At 38.8% G+C, this 18,931-nt stretch overlaps 1 protein-coding gene across 1 annotated transcript; it reads left to right on the top strand.

Annotated features, from left to right (window-relative positions):
* Nucleotides 1–5,776: 5,776 nt before the first annotated feature.
* LOC109029983 (uncharacterized) lies at nucleotides 5,777–17,463 on the top strand. The gene is made up of 5 exons (XM_019040723.2): nucleotides 5,777–5,923; nucleotides 10,072–10,175; nucleotides 12,342–12,774; nucleotides 14,039–14,293; nucleotides 16,110–17,463. Exons 2-5 carry the CDS (start codon nucleotides 10,109–10,111, stop codon nucleotides 16,363–16,365), a joined length of 1,011 nt encoding a protein of 336 aa, XP_018896268.2. The 5' UTR covers nucleotides 5,777–5,923; nucleotides 10,072–10,108; the 3' UTR covers nucleotides 16,366–17,463.
* The last annotated feature ends 1,468 nt before the right edge of the window (nucleotides 17,464–18,931 follow it).

Genomic DNA, 18,931 nt, shown 5'->3' with positions numbered 1-18,931 from the left:
CAATTTACAAAATTGGTGATCGCGAAGTCGACTGTGATTTGCGCCAAAATATTACCCCGCAAGCTCTCGCGCTTTTAGGCATTAACTCTGAATTCCCCGGGTGGACTCGTATTTAAGCGCCGAAGATGACTGATGAAGATCATCTCTCTAATTACTTTTCTCATTTCTGAAGAGGCTCAGCTCCTAGTCGAATCTGGCGTAGCACGGTGGGCAAAAATCCTGATTTTAGTAAGACAAGCTTCGCATTTAAAGAGGTGAGTCGAAATCGTAAAATTTATAATTTAAAATTTCCTTACCCTTTTACTATTCATTCATTAATTCGACTTGTAAGGAAATGATACCGATCGACTTGCTCCGGGTTGATTTTGGTGCTGACCACGCAATCATATATAACATATTAATAAAAACTCAATTCTTTACTTAAACTATCTTAAGTAGGTATTACTTGATTGACATCCCCAGAAAAGATTGGTTTTGTAGGCCTGTGCCAAAAACGGTCGAGAAAATGGATGAAGTATTTTTTTTTTCTGCCTGTATTTATGAAGATTAAAATTCGTGCTCTTTCAGCCAGGGCCGGATTCACCTACTTGCCGCCCATGGGCCGCCTATATTTTGCCGCCCCCTTCTCATTCGTTTTGAAACTCAATAAAAACCATCACACACACGGCTCGTGTTGAACACATTGTTTGGGAAAGCCCTGTCTACACTACTAGCAAAAGCTCTCGAAACTTTGCGCGAAAGTTAAGTTCCGTAAACCTATTTCTGTGTGGACAAGGCCTCCCCTTCATAAGAAATGAACGAAAAAATTATGAAAGAACAAACATAAATGTGGTTCAATGATTTTAACTTCGCCGCCGCGCCGCGCAGACCGCACCGTGTTTGGCGCAATGCGTGAAGTATTCCGACAGTCTTGTAGGCGCTATGCGTCTCACGCTGATCGCACTGTACTTGCCGCAATGCGTGAGGTATTCGTGCATTCTTGTAAGCGCTATCCGTTTCACGCTGACCGTAATGACCGCACTGTGTTTGATGCAATGCGTGAAGTATTCGTGCAGTCTTGTAGGCGCTAATATGTGTTACATGCCGATCGCCGCGCCGAGGGCTTCTCCTTTTCATCTCAAGTCCTCGTTATCATTTCTCTCTAAGTCGCGCCGTTCTAGGCCAAATTGCGTGTTTGGTCTCTCTCTTAACTCGACATATTGAAGGTGCTGTTTCTTGTATCAGTAAGAGACGACAAAATTAGAAATTACCATACTCTCAGGAAATGAGAGATTTTGTCGCCTTTTCTCGTTTGTAATTTTGTTTTTATAAACTCGATTTTTTTTATACCTACACTTTAAAAAATCGCAAATTTTTGCCGCCCCATAGATTTGCCGCCACGGGCCGCGGCCCATGTGGCCACCCCCTTAATCCTGCCCTGCTTTCAGCTCGAATTGTAGCTAAATGACGAGTAAACTTTCAAAGGCCTCAAAACAGCAAGTTAAGAACTATACCTACGTTCCGCGAGAAGTCTCTAAGCAGAGAGGCAATCTATGCTCGCATGCATTTAGCGTATTCAGGAAGAATGAAATGTTTATTTACTGATTATGAGATGCAGGGAAGTGTTTGTGGGGTTTTCTTTTTTTACCCCGACCTTTTGGACCATTTCCAACGTTTACAGCAGCAAAGGTGGGCTTTTACAATTCGGTGCTGCACCCTTCATTATGGCGCCGGCTTTGAGAGTTGTTAATAGCCATGGGGTTTGATTATAAAAAAAACCAGGGGCGCCGGCGCCGCACGGTGGATCGAGTCTATCCGAGAAGTCGGACATGAAATTCTTGAATAAAACTGCAAATTTTGATGTTCAATTCGTCACATTTTACATTTTTAGGGGCGCATCCAGAAGAAAATTTCACGAGGAAACCAATACAACCATTTTTAGAACCTCAAAGTGTATATCAACGGAGTTATAAGCTTTTAAAGTTACCAAATTTTGCCCGACCTCTCCTATTGACTCTCTCCACTGTGCGCCGTGGTGTTTCTCTTACAAATTTCACAAACGAACAGTTGATTACGTTGTAAATCCCTCTGCTCCTCATTTTGCGCAGTACTCCATTCCGCCGTGCTAAGAAAGAACGCCGTATGAACATTCGAGAGTTGCCAAATTTTCGTCGATAAAATGTTTATTTTTGAGGAAAGCTATGAATACTTTTCCTTAAAATTTGCAGGAATTTTAGGTGAAATTCCGAACAAAATTATCTGAAAAATTGGAAGGAAAATATTCACGAGTTTACCAGGAAATTCGTGTTTTATCAAAGGAAATTTGGCAACGCCTGAAGGTCCATACGGCGTTCTCCCTTAGCACGGCAGCATTAGACTCATGTCTTCGGCTCAAGATGCATTTTGATAGCTGCACAATTTGGTAACCACGACGTGCACTCCAATTTTCGCAGCGACCTCGATCTCCGCTCACATCGAGTTCGACTTTTTTTTAATTACAGCTTCATTTCCCTTAACTCTCGACGAGCAATCCAACTTCCTCAGGTGTGAGCTCGTCACCTCATCCCCGTGGCGCTTCCTGTTCCAGGACGTTTCGCGTTCTCTCCGAGAGAATTGTTTTCTCGTATCAACATTAATTAATACCGCACTCGTCGCTGACGCCTCTTCAGAAAGTCTTTTCGTTTGTCCTTCGGAGTTATCTCCGCGGAGACACCATAGGTAAGTTCTGCGAGTGACGTCGACACGAGGTACATTCAGATTATCATTGATTTACAATGAAATTCAATCAGAGTAAAATTTTTCATTTAAACCCGCTGGGAAGACCCACATAACGTCAGAAATTATTATTCATTCGAAAGGTGGACCGAATTCAATACGTTGACACGTGTTTGTGGAAGGCATCGTTCCCTGCTTCAAATAACGCTAATGAGATTAAATAAAACAAAAAATAGTTTGCAGTTGATATCAAATATGTTTACGCGTCGCATAAGTGAATTGGTTGAGGCTGACAAATCAGAGGTTTGTTTCCTAAGGATGCATGATTTAAGCATTTTATCAGGTTTTAGGCAACTGCCGGATTCTAATAAACAAGGGGGTACGTGCCCTGACTGCTTCGCGGTCCAATTCGTCGAAGCGCTTCGCGTTTCAGGCGTTCTACGTTAAGCATTACTCTCATGATGTAGAGTAATGATAAGAGCGAATTGATTTATGAAAAAAAAAAAAAAAAAAAGTTAGGAAGTTCCGATCCGAGCACTGAAGTTATGGAATGGTAGGATAGTCAGGGTCCATGTTATTCAGAGTGGAAAATAAATCCAGAAAAAGTACAGCGAACTCATAATTTTCCAGTTATTAGTACCTTTACAATCAACAAATAGAAAAATAAGACGATTTCGGTGCGACGTGAAATCGCACGAAATCGATGAAAACGCCTCGACGAACCCCAATTCTAATCCGGGGCACAACAATACCCGCGTAAATAATCTTGCACCGCGTTTTACGTTAGGTACGTTATCTCGATACACGTTACGTCTTTTCAAGATACCCTTGCCCTTGGGCGCATTTTAACTATACTAGGGCCCACGAACGATGATCCCTGAAAAATCGGGCGAATAAACGCATGGACCATGTAAATGACAACGCTGCAAGGTCGAGCACGCACATCGACGAGACCGGGTATTGTGAACGCGAAAAGCTATGTATGCGAACTGCTGCTATTCTACCCCTATCTTCAGGTCAAAATTCTTCATAGGAAGCCCTCCATAAAAGATCAATTTCTTGTAATTTTGCCCCAATCTCTTCGTTCATTACATGGTTGGATTGCTCGTAAAATTCTGAGCTAAATCATATATAATTGTAATATGCAATTTTTATTTTTTCCTTCCATTTCCATTTTGAAGCGAAGTCCGATTTTTATTTATAACATCGTATCTCGAACTGTAACTTTGCTGCTATTTGACCGATTTTTATAAACGAGGCCTCTTTTTACTCGTGCTTTAAAGGAGAGTAAGGAAACACTTGCTGAAAAAATGTTACACAACTTTCAACAAATTTTGGTTTTTTCTAACGGGAGGGTGAAATCGGAAATTACGCGTAAGTATTAGGGTTCGATTGTGGCTCGGCTCGGCATTGTCCGCGAACTCGAGACTCGGTCCGGGCCGGGGTGTCGCTGTTGCCAGTGTTTGCAAGAAATACCCGCGGCTCAGGGATCATCGTTCGTGGGCCCTAGTATAACTCGAGTCAAAAGCACGGGCTACAAAGCAACCCAGGAGCCGTAATTGAGCCGAGCGACACCTGGAGGGCGAGTCATTCAACATCGGCAAAGGCGAACTTTTGCGGAGAGTTCATTCTGCTCGATGCCGAACAACGGCCGGCCAAGTGACGACTCCATTTCAACGGATGTCACAGCACAATGGGACGTTCCCAGGCGTGAAACCACGGTCTAGCGCAGGCGGACGGTGCATCGTTTACGCTGCAATTCTAGCTTGTTGTTATTCTGCGCACAGCCCTAGCAAGTTGTTTGCAAGTTGGGAAGCTGCGATTTCTGCTCTATTTCGGAGTTGTTGGGACACGCTTGCCCCCCCCCCCCCCCGTTCCCTCCCCCGCTCCTATGCGGCCCCCTCCGTCTGAACTGCTTTCCTTCACACCCCATTGTGGTGTCTTCGACAGCCTGAGGTCCGGACCGGTGTCGTCGTCGTATCATGACATCCGATCGAGAACTCTGCCTGAAACTTTAACACCTCCTATTCACTATTTAGCCGAGTGAGTTCGTGCAGCGGCATTGACCGACTCATTTTGTCCATGTTGTCGGTTGTTACAAATTAAGGGGCTCTCCGCCTGAACGCTGTGCGGTTCAACCCCCGACGAATGTTCCACGACTTTGTAGGGCCTCATTAGGAGGTGATGAAAAAAGTCTCACAATCAGCTGATATGAGACGTATTAATATTTGCTCACAGAGCATTGCCACATTTCAATTGAAAATGTCTGTTAAGTAGTTTCGATTCAAAAAATAAAATATGACAGGAAGTCTGCCAAGTTAGAAACCGAGATAAATGATCGCAGACTCACACTGTCGAAATGTTAACCTTTAACACATTACATTCGTGTTGAAACATCTTGTTTTCTTTTTGCCCGAGAATAAGAGGCAGGCTCACAGCTGCTGAGCAACTGAGGCAAATATCGGATTCGAATATAAATGTATTTTCAACGCTGCATGAATACAAAAATCCAATTTTTCCCAATCACGTGAGGATTTTCCGGGAAATTCAAGTTTTTCCTCTAAAGCACAACTTTTAGGGGAAAACTGGATTTTCCACAAAACTGGTGCGATTAAACATTTTTTTTCAATTTTTCAGAGAGGTTTTCTGAAGGACAGAATTTTTAAAACATTTTTGAATTTTTCCTATCTTTGTTCAAGTTTAGATCATGTAGGTACTAATAAGAGATATTTTTCGTTGAATCGACGGTGCATAGGTCCGCAACCATGCATCTCGTTTGGGGTGTTTGAGAATCTTCGCTCCGATTTAATTTTTTTTAGGAGAGCAAATTGACATCATTCCTGAAAGTTTTCGCAAAATTATGTTCACTCAAAGAAAAAAAATCACAGCAGATTTTAAGAATTGCCTTTGAGCAGTTTTCCAGTTTAAAAAATATGACAGGAAGTCTGCAAAGTCGCCAACCGAGTACGTGGTACCGCGATATTTATCATATCTTAAAATTATTTTCCTCGAAATATTACACATAGGGAATAAGAGAGAATATTTGATCAGAAAGCCACAATCGACTACATTTTATCATTTTACCACCTCTCCTCATTATCTGAACCGAACTTTCATCTTCCAGAGGAGAAACAAAATCATTCCGTCTCCAGAGTGCGCATTATTCAGTATTGTGTTGTGCCAACTTCAAGGCTCCAAATTTTGTGATACTTTCATATAAGCTGTACAGGTATGTCTTGAAACGCACGAATTGTGACTAGATTCATCAATAGAGTATAATACTCAACTGATTTTTAGCATAAAATTACCTACCTATTTCACAGTTATCGAAAACTGTTGCTTTTATGTGTATAACATGTATGACCCACTGATTACTCTCCATAAGTAGATAAAAATAATGATTTCTTAGAGGTACAATTATTTAGCACGGAATAACGCAATATCTGGCCAATGAAAATTAGTCGATAGAAAACACTCAATGAATGTTTTCCGCACAGGAATTCTGTTTGGGAGTTCGCGTTATTCGCAGATAACCAGACAACTTTTTTTTCGGGAAAAAAAATTGCGATGCTAGAAATATGTATTCAACACTACTATATAAATCATGTGTATGGAACAAGACAAAAAAATTCTGTGTTCATAAAAAGATTTTTTGGGAGCAATGTAGATCCGCAATAACTGTCGATCGGCGTGGCGTAAGATTAATCTTTCATGTGACTGTCATGCTAGCAATCGACAAGGGATGAGTTGGATTATAATTTCCTAAAATGCTTAATTTAAACATAAACCCGCTAATGAATTAGAGGTAAGTTGCAATTTCACAATGTCATAATGCGGTTAAGACTATCTTTGCATCAGACTTCTTTATCTCGAGGAGAATAAGCCCCCTTAAAAAAGTATACTTAATACGAGGGGCTTGGAAGACAAGACGCATAAGTGCAATTTTTGCTATTTCAAAAAATACGAGTTCGGAGTCTCGAAATTACATGGATCCTCATGGTGGAAAGGAAGTTCAAACTGACTTTTTGAGGCTTAAAAATTGAAATTTTGGAGCGAATTTTTACAGAATATGCAGTAAAATTAGTTTCATTTGAAATCATCGATATCTCAATTTTTCAAAACTGCACTTATGCTCCTTGTCCTCCAAGCCCCTCATGTCTCAATGAAAAGGGGCGACTATATTTAAATGCAATGTTGTCCTCTATATGAGGGTGATTTCACGATAACAGGAATAGTTAAAATGTGAAATACCTTAGAAATAAAAGTGCACCAATTTTAACAGGATTTCATTACCTCATTTTAAAGGTATTAAACTTCCTTTTTCAGCTTTGGCACACTCTATTTTGATTCAGTGCAAAGTTAAAGTGATTGATAAACAAGCCATTGAATCAGGTATCAGCGCTTCCCGCGGGACTGCTGGAGGTCCACGCAAACATGGCGGCCCTGCCAAATTGTGTCGGTTACGTAACAGACACAGCGTAACCGACACTCAAAAATGTGAGATTAAAGATGATACAAAAGATGAAACTTGGCAATTCTTGAGTTATGAGGTGGAATTAATGCTGCCTTAAAAGTTTTCTAAACTTTGGAGACTTCCTTTTAGTTTAATACTATTAAATTGAGGTTTTTGCGTAGTGAGGAATTAGTGCTACACACGTAAAAATCACTGGTTTTCATAATAATTAAAGTTTTCATTGTAAAAAAACTGACTTATCAGTAATGGTTTTGTCAAGAAGACTTCAGCGAACAATTTGATGGCAGTTTTGAAACTCCTGACTCCATCTGGCGAGATAAACACTGCACTTAATACAACTGCAAAAATTTGTTGCCAAATGTGGCGACACCTCTTTCTTATGACTTTTCTCGCTCAATAATAAACATTTCAGTTCAAACTGGCAATTTTCTTGAACACTAGAGTCTCTTTTCAGCAAATATTGCCAAAGAGTTCATGATCAGTACTGATATGTTACCGCAAATTGCTCTTTTGCTTCAAAATCGGGGTTGGCGACGCGTAACCGACCGGACATTTTCGGCCTTTAAAGTCTCATATTATTAAATATAATAATAATTCATCATATTTTTTAGCATGGATAGGTTCAGGGACATCATTCCTATTGATTAATTAATTTGGTTTTCAATCGTTTTGCCCTATGTCGTTCATAACCCACGGCGACACGACTATTCCCATTATCGTGAATTCACCCATAAGTAAAACTGTAAGGGTTGAAACCTTGTGATCCTTAATTCTGAGGAACCGCCGGGCAATTTTCCGCCCGCTAAACCTCATTTCCGCACAAAATCACTCGCTTCGGGGGGTTGGACCGGGTTGCATATTCCCAAACCCCGCGTGGATTGTGAAAAATCTAGCCTGTCCTCAAAATCGTTAGCCGCTGCCTTCTGAGCCCTGCCGCGGTCGGCATGGGCCTCTTCAGCAAGTGGCCTTGGGCACTGCGGCCATCCTCTCTCCTTTCTCCTTTCTCCCGTCTCGCGTCTCGCCGCCCCGTCTGATTGTCTCTTCAACCCTTCGGAATGAATGGGGGTGACCTCGCGGTCCACTCTTTTTGTTTTCCGGAAAATATCTTCTTCCTCCTCAAAACAAGCCCTTCGCAGAGTTGTCACATGTTGAGTGCATTTTGAAATGCACCATTGACAGTATTTTTAGGTTTCTGCCTTCATTCATTATGTTCAGTCTCTCAAACAACGTAGTTGAATGATGAACTTTTTTTGGGGAACATTTATTTTTCATAAAAATTTCTATTCCTATTTAATGGGGTTTTAATAGCTCTCCTATTGATTCGGGTGAGACACCAAGTGCATATTCATCCTCGCAAATGCAGAGACTTTTTTTTATAACTTTTCTTCACCACCAGGTTTACTGTTTATCCTTTCAAGCAAGGTGATAGGTTCTGCGCAGAACTATATAAGTAAAAGAAAGGAAATAATTGAAAAAAGAAAAAAAAAATTACTTGAATTTTTCGTCAAGAATACTGCTCTTGAATCAAGAATAAGGTCACTGGAATAAGGCCGAATCCTGCTTGATATGAGCGGCAGCGGCTTTTTTCTCAAAGTAGGTACGCATTTTGCAGCTTAAGCCAAGAGAAATCTCCTCCTAGCGGCAAATTCAAGAATATTAATTCTTACGTAATCATTTTTTTCCAGTACAAAAGCTCCGCAAATTCCACTAATCAAAGAGGCTTGTGAGATGCATATGCATTGCGCTGCTCTAAAAATGTTCCGAGAGTTTTCCATCAAAAATGTTTTTTACAAAGAACAAAACGGTAGGCATAGCCAATAGACAAGTTTATTGATCATGCGATCAACGAAGGTGACGTCATGACTCTGCATTGCGAAATTTTCGGCATTAAAAAATATTTCCACTGCACGTAATTTAGGCATTTTTCGGTGAAAGGGCGTATGAGACGTCCATTTCTGCTAAGATTGTGCAACGTAGTTCTCTATCCGACTGTTTTGCTGTTTATTTTTCGTTGAATCTGCTCAGAGTTTTTCCTGGCGATTTAAAGGACATAAATCGACTGTGAATGAATTTCATTTGCCGCGAACGGTAAGAAAACTGCGCAATCGCAACAGCATGGCAAGCTCCATTCGCCCTTTTACCGAAAAAGTCCTCAAATTCTGCTGTTTCAAAAGATTCAACTGAATAAATAAATATTACATCGATTAATTCGTGGCCAAAACTGTTGAGAAGAAATCAGAGGAAGGGCATGAAGGTTGGACGGAGATGAGAGACTACCTGAGCCGAGCCGGTGCGGAGGAGTCTCGGACCCGCACAAGGGGCTTCGGTTGGGGTCTAAACGGATTTCACAATCCACGCGGGGTTTGGGAATATGCGACCGGGTTGCGGTCCGGGGGTGTGCCTGTGCCCCCTGTAGTCTGAATATAATAGGACATTGATAGTTCAACCCGAAAGACGCAACGCAACTTTGGTACGTTGGCATTGCATCGTTTAAAAATCTCCGATTACTTTTATGTATAAAAAAAACTAATCAAAATATATTCCATAAATCTATACATTTTTGGAAAATATCGTTTGATAACGGATGAAAATTCAAGGGAGATTTTAAGAAAACTCTGTATTCTTCCTCTAAAAAGAATCGCGCCAGAGTGAAGATTTACAACGCTGCAATCCGAAGATACGCATATTTCGACTTTAATCATAGATATTTTACAAATTTACTCATGTTCGTGTATGATATACTCCAAAGTTATACCCTTGATAGTCTCGCCATGGACGTAGAGGAGTTAGATGTTTGTAGCGTCACACAAACGCCAAAAATGTCTGAAAATTATATTTTATATGGTTGTTTTGTTTTGGATCGATCTCGAATACAAACTTACATTTTGTTTCCCATGATTTAGGTGTTATCTTTATCACTTCCTAAGAGTACAACCCACGATGCAACCCGGAAGAATTAATATTCATTGCAGTTTCTATGTTATGGCATTCTTGCTTGGCATCGCCGGTAAGTCCAGTTTTTACTCGTAATTTGAAAAACCACAGAAAAAAAAACAAAAAAAATATACGAAATGATTTAACAGCATATTGATATTCTCTTGTTCAATTACTGGATCTATGGGAAAAATATACAGATGCAGTTTGACACTCCTCTCTACTAATCAACTATGTCTTAATGTCGACATAGACTTGTATACTTATTAACTACTTTAAATGCCTTAACATATACATTTTCTCTCATTCATCAGCATTTAAAGAAAAAAAACAAGAAGAAACATCCAACATGAATATATTGGAAAAGCGTGCCGAAGAACTGAAATCTAGTGTGTGCACTATTTCCATTTCAACGAGATGTGTATAAATTAGTACTCTCTGCAAATTGGGGAGGAATTATTGATTTGATACCGTTGAATGTAAATACATTTTATTGAAAATACATTTTATTGAATAAAGAAAGTAACATAATTATATTGGATGAACAAAGAAAATAACATCATAAATCATTTAACTGAATTGGTTCATTCAGAATTTCAAATTAAAGTTTGGAAATTGTTCAGTTTGTTGCGTCATGTTGGAGATTGCTCAGTTTGCAGCAGCAGAGTATGGAGTTTACTCTGTTTAATGAGTCAAACTTTGTCTTTTCTCTTTTCTTCGATTGATTTGTATTAAAATGAGACTTTAAGGTATCTTTTCTGGAAATAAAAAAAAAAAAACGTGACACAAAAAAAAAAAAAAAAAAAAAAAAAAAAAAAAAAAAAAAAAAAATGCAACTTACACTCAGAGAATCAACAAGGGAACCTAACCTCCAAAACTCTGCCTTCCAATTGGTCGAATTGGAGATTGCTCACTTCGCTGCAGTTGTAACTATGGAGATGCAGCCAACTTGGGTTTAACCGCTTTTGAAAAGACGCTGATTCGCTAAATAGTTATGGCGGCATTTAAACTTCTAATTTAAATCCTCCGAGCGTAGAAAAGCTTATTTGACGTACCTATGAAAGAAAATAATACGGTTTCCACGGGAAAATGTTCTCAAGGGTTTCCAGTAACAGGATAATTCGGTTTCTCGATGAATGACCTTCAGGGCTTGACACTATAACGGTTCAAAAACGGAAGAACGGATCCGACGGAAAAAAAATTCGGACCGCCCCTTGAAAAGCATTGGTCGATCGGTGTGCTGTACTACAGTACATCCGAGTGATTTCAAAAAGCGAGCCCTATAGGCACGCTTAAAAAGTCAAAATAAGAATTTAAGTAAATCAAAGCACATTTATTTGTCAATCAGAGTGTTTTTTAACAGTGATTTTTTTGTTCCTGCGTGAACAAAAGCTAATAAAAATAAAACCATTCTCTTGATCAATATTTGGTCGTCTCCTTAGAAAAAAACTTTAAAAAACACCAACTGGACATCATCAGATTTCTGGTTATGGTCGTAGCGATGGCTCTTATTTTTTCTCTTCTTATTCTGATTTATCGTTGCCTTTTCGCCTAAGTCTTATTTCCTTACCTTACGTGAAAATGCCGGATAATTTCAAAAAAACTTCTCATAGTTTCCGAAATTGCCATTCAAACTTGTACTCAATGAAAGAAAGGGTATGGTATCAATAAGGGCTGTTTTGGGCCCACTCAGAATCTCTACAAGTGTTTGCTCACTGATGGCCAATGTTTTACGGAAAGCACATGATTTGGTCATTTTCGGTCTCTTTTTGGGTCTAATACTGGCCTGAATATGGGTCTAAGGGCCAATTTTAGCGAAAAATTCGGGTTATGGCGGGTTTGCAGTCGTATGCCAAAAAATCTGCATTTTTCGCCCAAGTCGGTCTTTAGACCCATATTTAGGTCAGTATTAGACTCGAAAAGAGACCGAAAATGACTGAATCACGATGCCTTCCAAGCATTCTGAACCCCGATGAGCAACAAATCGTATAGAGTTGGGGACAATCAGTTAGGGTAGGCCCAAAAACGGCCTTTATCGATATACCTTTCTTCGATGATTTCTTCCGTGAAGCTAAGACGGAGCTAACCAAGAGAGCCAAGCCATACTTTGGAAAACATTAAGTGAAGAATCGTTTAAAGCTCAACTAGACGTATATTTTCTTTACTTCTTAACAAAGGGTCCAACTCTCATGTGGCTTGATTTCTTTTTGCTCATACAATTAAAGTCTTCCTATTTCAGCATCGAGGAATCCTCAACCCGCGGATCCATACACAAACTTGCGTAGCTTAAATCATGAGGCCGAGAGTCCTATCGTCCCTCCAACTATAGATTATGCCTCGTACATGGAGAGAATCAATGGCTCCTTACAGGATAAAGACTTCGAGTACATGCTAGACTACTACAACAATAAGAGCAGTATTGCACTGGAGCTCCTCCACAATTTTGATTCTAGTGACATTTCAAGAATGTTGGTGGAGAAGGCTGCTTACTGGAACACAACTCCGGTCCAGTTCTTGGAGGAGATGGCGGATTTGATCTCCTTGGAAAAAGAGCAGTATTCAACCTCCAAAGGGAACTATGGAACAGACCCAGAAAAAAGATTATCATTCCTGAAAAAAAAGTACAACGTTTCTGCTGCCTGTGAAGTTCCCGACTGCGTCTCTATTTCAAGGTTATTTGTTTGAATATTCAATATTACTTTAGTCTCATTCCCATGACCGTTATCTGTCAATCCAGTAATGCTAAGTCGCACGAAACCCTCCTAAAAACTTCCATAAAGATCTTTCAAACCGCCTTTGAAACTCTTTCTCCTCCTCAAAGGGAGGCGGGGGGGGGGGGGGGCAAATTATTTTTTTCAAGTGGTATAACTCCTATCTTGTAATTACTCAATGGAAAGGGCATTAAAAGCTAAGAATTTGGGCGCAAACCGCATATCCATATCTTAATTTTTGATCGGGTTAGGATAAGTCAAAGGTCAAATTTGACCTATTTTCAAGAAATTACAACTTTGGTTCAACTTGTCGTAGAAAGAACCAAAATAGAATTGGTGGAAATAGAATAGATTTGGTAGAATTTACCAAATTATAAGCACGTTTAAGTAAAAATCACAGGAGTCTTTTAGAACTAATTTCAAGGGGGGTTCCGGACCCCCAAATACTTCAGTTCAAAAGTCATACGATTTTCTCGCGAAATGAGCCGATTCACCCCATCTTTGCTCCAACGTTATCTTGGTTAGTTCAACATTACGTTCTCAAGTCCCCAAATGTCAGGCAAATGTAAAAAAAAAATGAATTTAAACGGTCAAATTTAATTACCTTAAATTTCGTTCGTTGGTTTAAATATATATTTATATGCATTTTGAGGCTTCCGTGACGGATATTTTCCATTAATTTCTGCAGGAAAATTACGCTTTTTTACTTTCAGAACAGAATATTTCCGAATCGTTGCATATTCAAAACATCTGGAAAGTTGAAATTTTAACTCTATTTGGACGCATGTTGAGGTTGTCATGATGAAATTTTAAAGAAGAATTCGAACGGCATACATATTCGTAATCTACGACCCATGATCGATGCTCATTACATGGTGTCTGGTCCAGGTCTGACATCATGAGAGAACGCAATAGTGTATTTCCTTCGGAAAATACACTACAAGTACTGACTGAATGAACACAGTGTTTTCATTGAAGACTCTACAGGGAGATAATTATCCTTGACGAGGTCTTTTCCCACCACTCATAATTGGGGGGGGGGGGGGGGCAGCTGATACTATTTTCAATTGTCCGAGAGGTCAGGCCCCCCTAGCCCCCTCCCCCTTGTACGCCACTGGAGATTCAATAAAAAAATAAACAATAAGTAAATGAGGAGACATAGGTTTTATAATATGGATGTTTGCGACTGTGAAAAGACTTGTCTCATATTTTTCTGTCTCTACAGGGTAGCCTACGTGTTTCCTCACCTAGGTCTCATTGGAGCGAGGCCGATTCTTGTTCGAGAAGAAATGAAACAAGTCGATAGTGCCTCCTCAGAACAGGTTCTAGTTGTAGAACCAAATGTACTAGGGAACCCGCTTTTTGGAGGACTCATACCCTTACCATCAAACTCATACGATTCGAATTCCGGTTTATCTCCCGAAAATTTACGAAGAATTATAACAGTGCACCTTTATTACTCCCGGGACATCTTATACAGGTGAGTGCCAAAACGGTCAAGCCACTTTATTTTTCCTCTGGTTTCCAGGTTGACCTATCATCGACTTATCAATTGTTTTCTCAAATTCTTTAAAGGAGGAAGCAAGGCGTCACAAGTTACATCAAGTGCTTTGCAGATTTTTCATTTTTTTTTTTTTTTTTTTTTTTTTTTTTTTTTGTAGTTCTTCCGGGAGAAAAAGTGGCGAATCTTATCGAAGACATGACAATTTAAGCGTCTTGTTCCACCGGCTGTGGTAAACCATAGTCGGGGGTTTCGATTTCCATCCGGTTTTTTTTTTCCGGCAGATTTTTCATTTGATAGTCCTCAGTTTCAATTCGTCCCCCTCGGTCATCGGTCAGCAATTAGAACAAGCGTGCCTCCTCATACTCCTCGAATACGATCAGGAGGTTCCTTAGTTTAGCAGTATAATCTTATATAGCTAGATATATAGCTTTGTATGTAGCTTAGATAAGCGATAAAACAAAAAAACACTTTCAATACTAAGTTGATCTGTTTTATTTTTTTTTCCTCCTCACTATCAAGAGATGGTATACTTTAAGTTAAAATATAATTGTATTTTTTGTAAAAATTTTATGTTTACAGTTGATTTAAGCTTTTAAAGATATAATGTTAATCTGAAAGTGTTCTACGGGTTTTTTGTGTGCAAATAAAAAAAAAAAATTAAAAAATGGGCCAGCAAAGGGTAACCCAGTAGGTAACTCTCCCCCCCCCCTGGGAATTTTGAAGATGGTGATTTTCTTGAAGCTCTCGACTAGTAGAATAAGAATTTTTTTTGTTTACAAGAATTCTATCGTGGTGGGAGGAGGGGAGGGGGGAGTAAGCATCCCTATAAACCTCCTAAAATTACTCAGAATTCCGACTTTTCCGCGCGTTTTCCAATTTTTCTCAAAAAAGCTTGATTTTAGAGTGAACTCCGCATTACCAATCTGAAAGCTGGTGAATTTTTGATCCGTTACAGGTGTGAGTGTCTTTGGCCATGACCTGCGGCAACACAAAAATGGGAGGGGGGGGACTTAAAATGTCAAAATATCTCAACTTCCCATGCAAATGACCTCCCCCTCATTAAAGCATATTTAGAGGGCGTCAATTACAAGCCCTGAAAGTTGCTTTACAAAATGAATTTTTCCCGTTTGCGACACGATTCCTTTACGATATCTTTAAAAGCTTAGATCAACTGTAAACATAAAATTTTTACAAAAAATACCATTATATTTTAACTTAAATTATACTATCTCTTGATAGTGAGGAGGAAAAAAACAAAATAGATCTAGAAGTATGAGGAGGCACGCTTGTTCTAATTTCTGATTCATAGTTTTAGGGGAGGGGAGGGGGAGAGGTGGATATGCAAAAGAAAGGGAAAATAGTACCGTTAGAAAATTAAAATAAAGAGGAATAAACAATCAAAACTCGGTCTTAAAATGTGTCATTTGAACATTAGAAGACTAGTCGGATTGCCCTTGACTCACACTGACATACTGCTGATCAACGCAAGCACGAAAATTTTACCCTAAAGTCACTGATATCAGTCAGGTGTTAAAATGCCATCAACAATATTTAATTAGTGGGAAATGGAAACGAAGCTTCTTCGTCTATTTGTTTACTCGGCAAAATTCGCGCCGGGATTCGGGTTGGATTTTCTTATCCAGAGATACGGGTATTATCACTAAGAATCCACCAGTTTTCAAGTCAACATTTGTGACCTGAGTGTTTTGAGACGTTTTAGTCTCTTATAGGCTCCTAGAGGAGGGTTTAAATGTCACTTGCCCCCCAGTCTAATTTTTACACATTTGTTTAGGAATGAGACGGTTCCTTTCCGAAATCAGTGCATCATGCTTCACCGAAGAATGAGAAAGAGTCTGTTGTCCGGTGAACGCAAAATCCGCCTGCTCAAGCTTCATGACGTCCTTAAGGAAAGCGATGATTACGATACCCGCTTAAGGGCTGAAATTGGAACTGCATACGACCACATCTCAACCGATTTTAAATCTTCAATTCCCAATTGGTTGTATGAATATAACGGATTTTGGAGAATTACTTTAGCCATAAACTGAAACAATTCTGCTCGTGGGTGCGGATAATTGATCGGCTTCAGGAATGCGACACAGTATTGAAGGCAAATTGACAGAACGCTTGCTGTAACTTGAGCACTCTAGATGCTTGCAAACTTTTATCTTTAAGAAAATAAATAAATAAACATTAAAAAATCAAATAAAAAGTCAAAGGTATTAATCAAGTTCTGTGTGTATATTTCATACGAATATTTAGTGATATCTAGTACTTTCTCTTTAAATAGACAATCGGTAAGCATTCAAAAAAATGGGCAGTTCGAGCAAAATGGAACATTGTAGACCTGCAAAGCGATTAGCCTTAAAAGTGGAGGGTAGAATTCAGCATTTGCTCTTGTAAAAAATCATCGATGCGCGATGGTGTTATCATTTCAACCTAAACGACCGATAGATTATTTTTTAGACATTTAGTATCAAAGAAGTTAACTTAGGTCATAAACCGATAATTTATTCCATTAGTTGGCTACCTACTCATTGTTAATCCGGAAAAGAGATAACAGAAATGAAACCAAGTGATCAGTAGGTTTCTTCAAGGAACTTTGTTCCTTGAAGAACTTTGAGAGCACTATCAGGCAAATACTGAAGATTTCTCGTCTAGTAAAAAAAATATATTTATGTCTCTTCTTTTCATTGACATTATTTTTCATTCAATCATAACTGTTGTGGTTTTTTTAAGTGCTGCAAACCAACAGACGATCAATCGGTTTTCAAAACGCTTGGTTCCCCTAGGGTAAAGTCTATCCGAATATGAGTCTCTCTTTCCGCAATTTGACAAAAAGTTTCAGAATTAATAATTAGAGACATTGACCGGAGTCAGCTAATAAATGCCGACTGAAAATCAAAAGAATCCGAGGATATACTTTTATAAACGTTCGTATTTAAGTATTCAAATAAAGAATTTCTGGGGGTAACATTTACCACATTTCAATAGTCTTTAACCAGTGTATTGTAATGCATTCCACCAGATTTTACGATTTGTCACCTTTCATTTGTATCCCTGGGTCTCACACCTATACAGAAAATAAAATTTACTATACTTTTTTCCGAGTGACATTCAATATTTTCGTTAGCATTAGAGGTAATTAGAACATTCATATTATTTTTATTTTTTTTAAAAATTCATTTTTTTTTTTTCTTTTTTTCTTTGTTGTTTAGCTAATCTATAAGACTTTATCATTAAAATCCAAATTTAGTCAAAAATTTAGATCCTTGTGAGTAGTAATAATATGTATTATTATTAAATAAAATCATTCCATTTCTGTTTAATCTTTTATATGTGTAGCCTTCAATAAACAAATCACATGGCAATGCAAATTTTCACGTAAAAAGAGCGTATTCTTATTTTTTTCATACTTCTCTTTGGTTCTTTCTCTGCATGGAGATTACCCTCAGAGCCGAGCTCTTGCCTCTTGCCTCTCAGCGCCTGAAACTAGGCGAGAAGGAGGTACTAGCTGACGTATACTATGTTGCGGATCAAAGTAAAGAAGGCGCTCAACTTTTTACCAGACGCGAGCTATCGGCATTAATAAATCTTTGAATATCCTGACACTATATTTGCCGAGTAACGTTGAGACTGCAGGATAGGTAGAGAAACTTGCATCACCGAGCGAGACTCTTTATTGTACAAAGATTTATGGATCAACGAAGCTAAAACTTTTGCATGAGCGGTTTTAGAGATCGATTTGAAGTCGCAGTAGGTAAGAACAATGTGGTTGAAATATTTCTTCACACCCTTTGCTCTCTAATTTGTAAGTAGAGATAACGTCAACGTTACATCGTTTGAAAATCGATTTTTCAAGGATTCAACTCAGTTATTAAATGGAAAAATACATTAGGTTATTTTTATAAATTTTACAAATAATACATTTTCATCTTGAATATTTAATTTTTCGACGTATAAATGCGGTGAGTGAAAAAAAAAATGTATGAAGATGTTTTCGACTGAAATTTCCCTCACAGCTCGCTCTTAAAAAGTGAGTGAGCGATAGATTCAGCATTTTCTCTTTGTTTTCATTAGATTCATTATTAACATGATGATAAGCTGTTTTACTGCTGAGACTTTATTAATAACATAGCGCCTAGTGCTACTCCTGTGCGCATGAACTGTCATTTAAGATGGGGTTTTCCAAACCGCCATTTCGAGCATATTTCGAGCAAACATGCGGCTGAAAAACTTTTCACAAATTTGAGTATCTACATCTCCACGTAAGAAGGAATTAAAAATCAGACCTGTCCACTACAGGATATTTTCTACATATTTAAACCACTGGCAAAACTGATTAAACATGACACTAGGTTGAAACGCCGATGTACTGTTTCAGAAACGAAATGCATCACGTTTAATCCTACAAACTCTTCAGTGGTTCTAAGAGTAGATAAATTGCTGTTAAACAATCATAATTAATTGGGAGACCAATTTGAATCGGTTTAGATGAATGCAGTAAGTATCGATGTCCAACTCCGAAAAATGCGTATTTCCGTGGCAACGTTTTGAAATCTCTGATTACGATTTTTTTAAGGTAAACTATCCAACCCGTTGAAATTGACTGTA

This window comes from Bemisia tabaci, chromosome 3 (genome assembly GCF_918797505.1).
Source record: "Bemisia tabaci chromosome 3, PGI_BMITA_v3".
Taxonomy (NCBI): domain Eukaryota; kingdom Metazoa; phylum Arthropoda; class Insecta; order Hemiptera; family Aleyrodidae; genus Bemisia; species Bemisia tabaci.
This window is presented reverse-complemented; position numbering and strand designations above follow the sequence as displayed.

Bases quoted from the DNA above. Each gene is read 5' to 3' on its own strand.
- LOC109029983 (XM_019040723.2), top strand. From the start codon at position 10,109: ATGCAACCCGGAAGAATTAATATTCATTGCAGTTTCTATGTTATGGCA. The intron at 10,176-12,341 runs GTAAGTCCAGTT...TTCCTATTTCAG, and splicing joins ATTCTTGCTTGGCATCGCCG to CATCGAGGAATCCTCAACCC. The intron at 14,294-16,109 runs GTGAGTGCCAAA...ACATTTGTTTAG, and splicing joins TCCCGGGACATCTTATACAG to GAATGAGACGGTTCCTTTCC.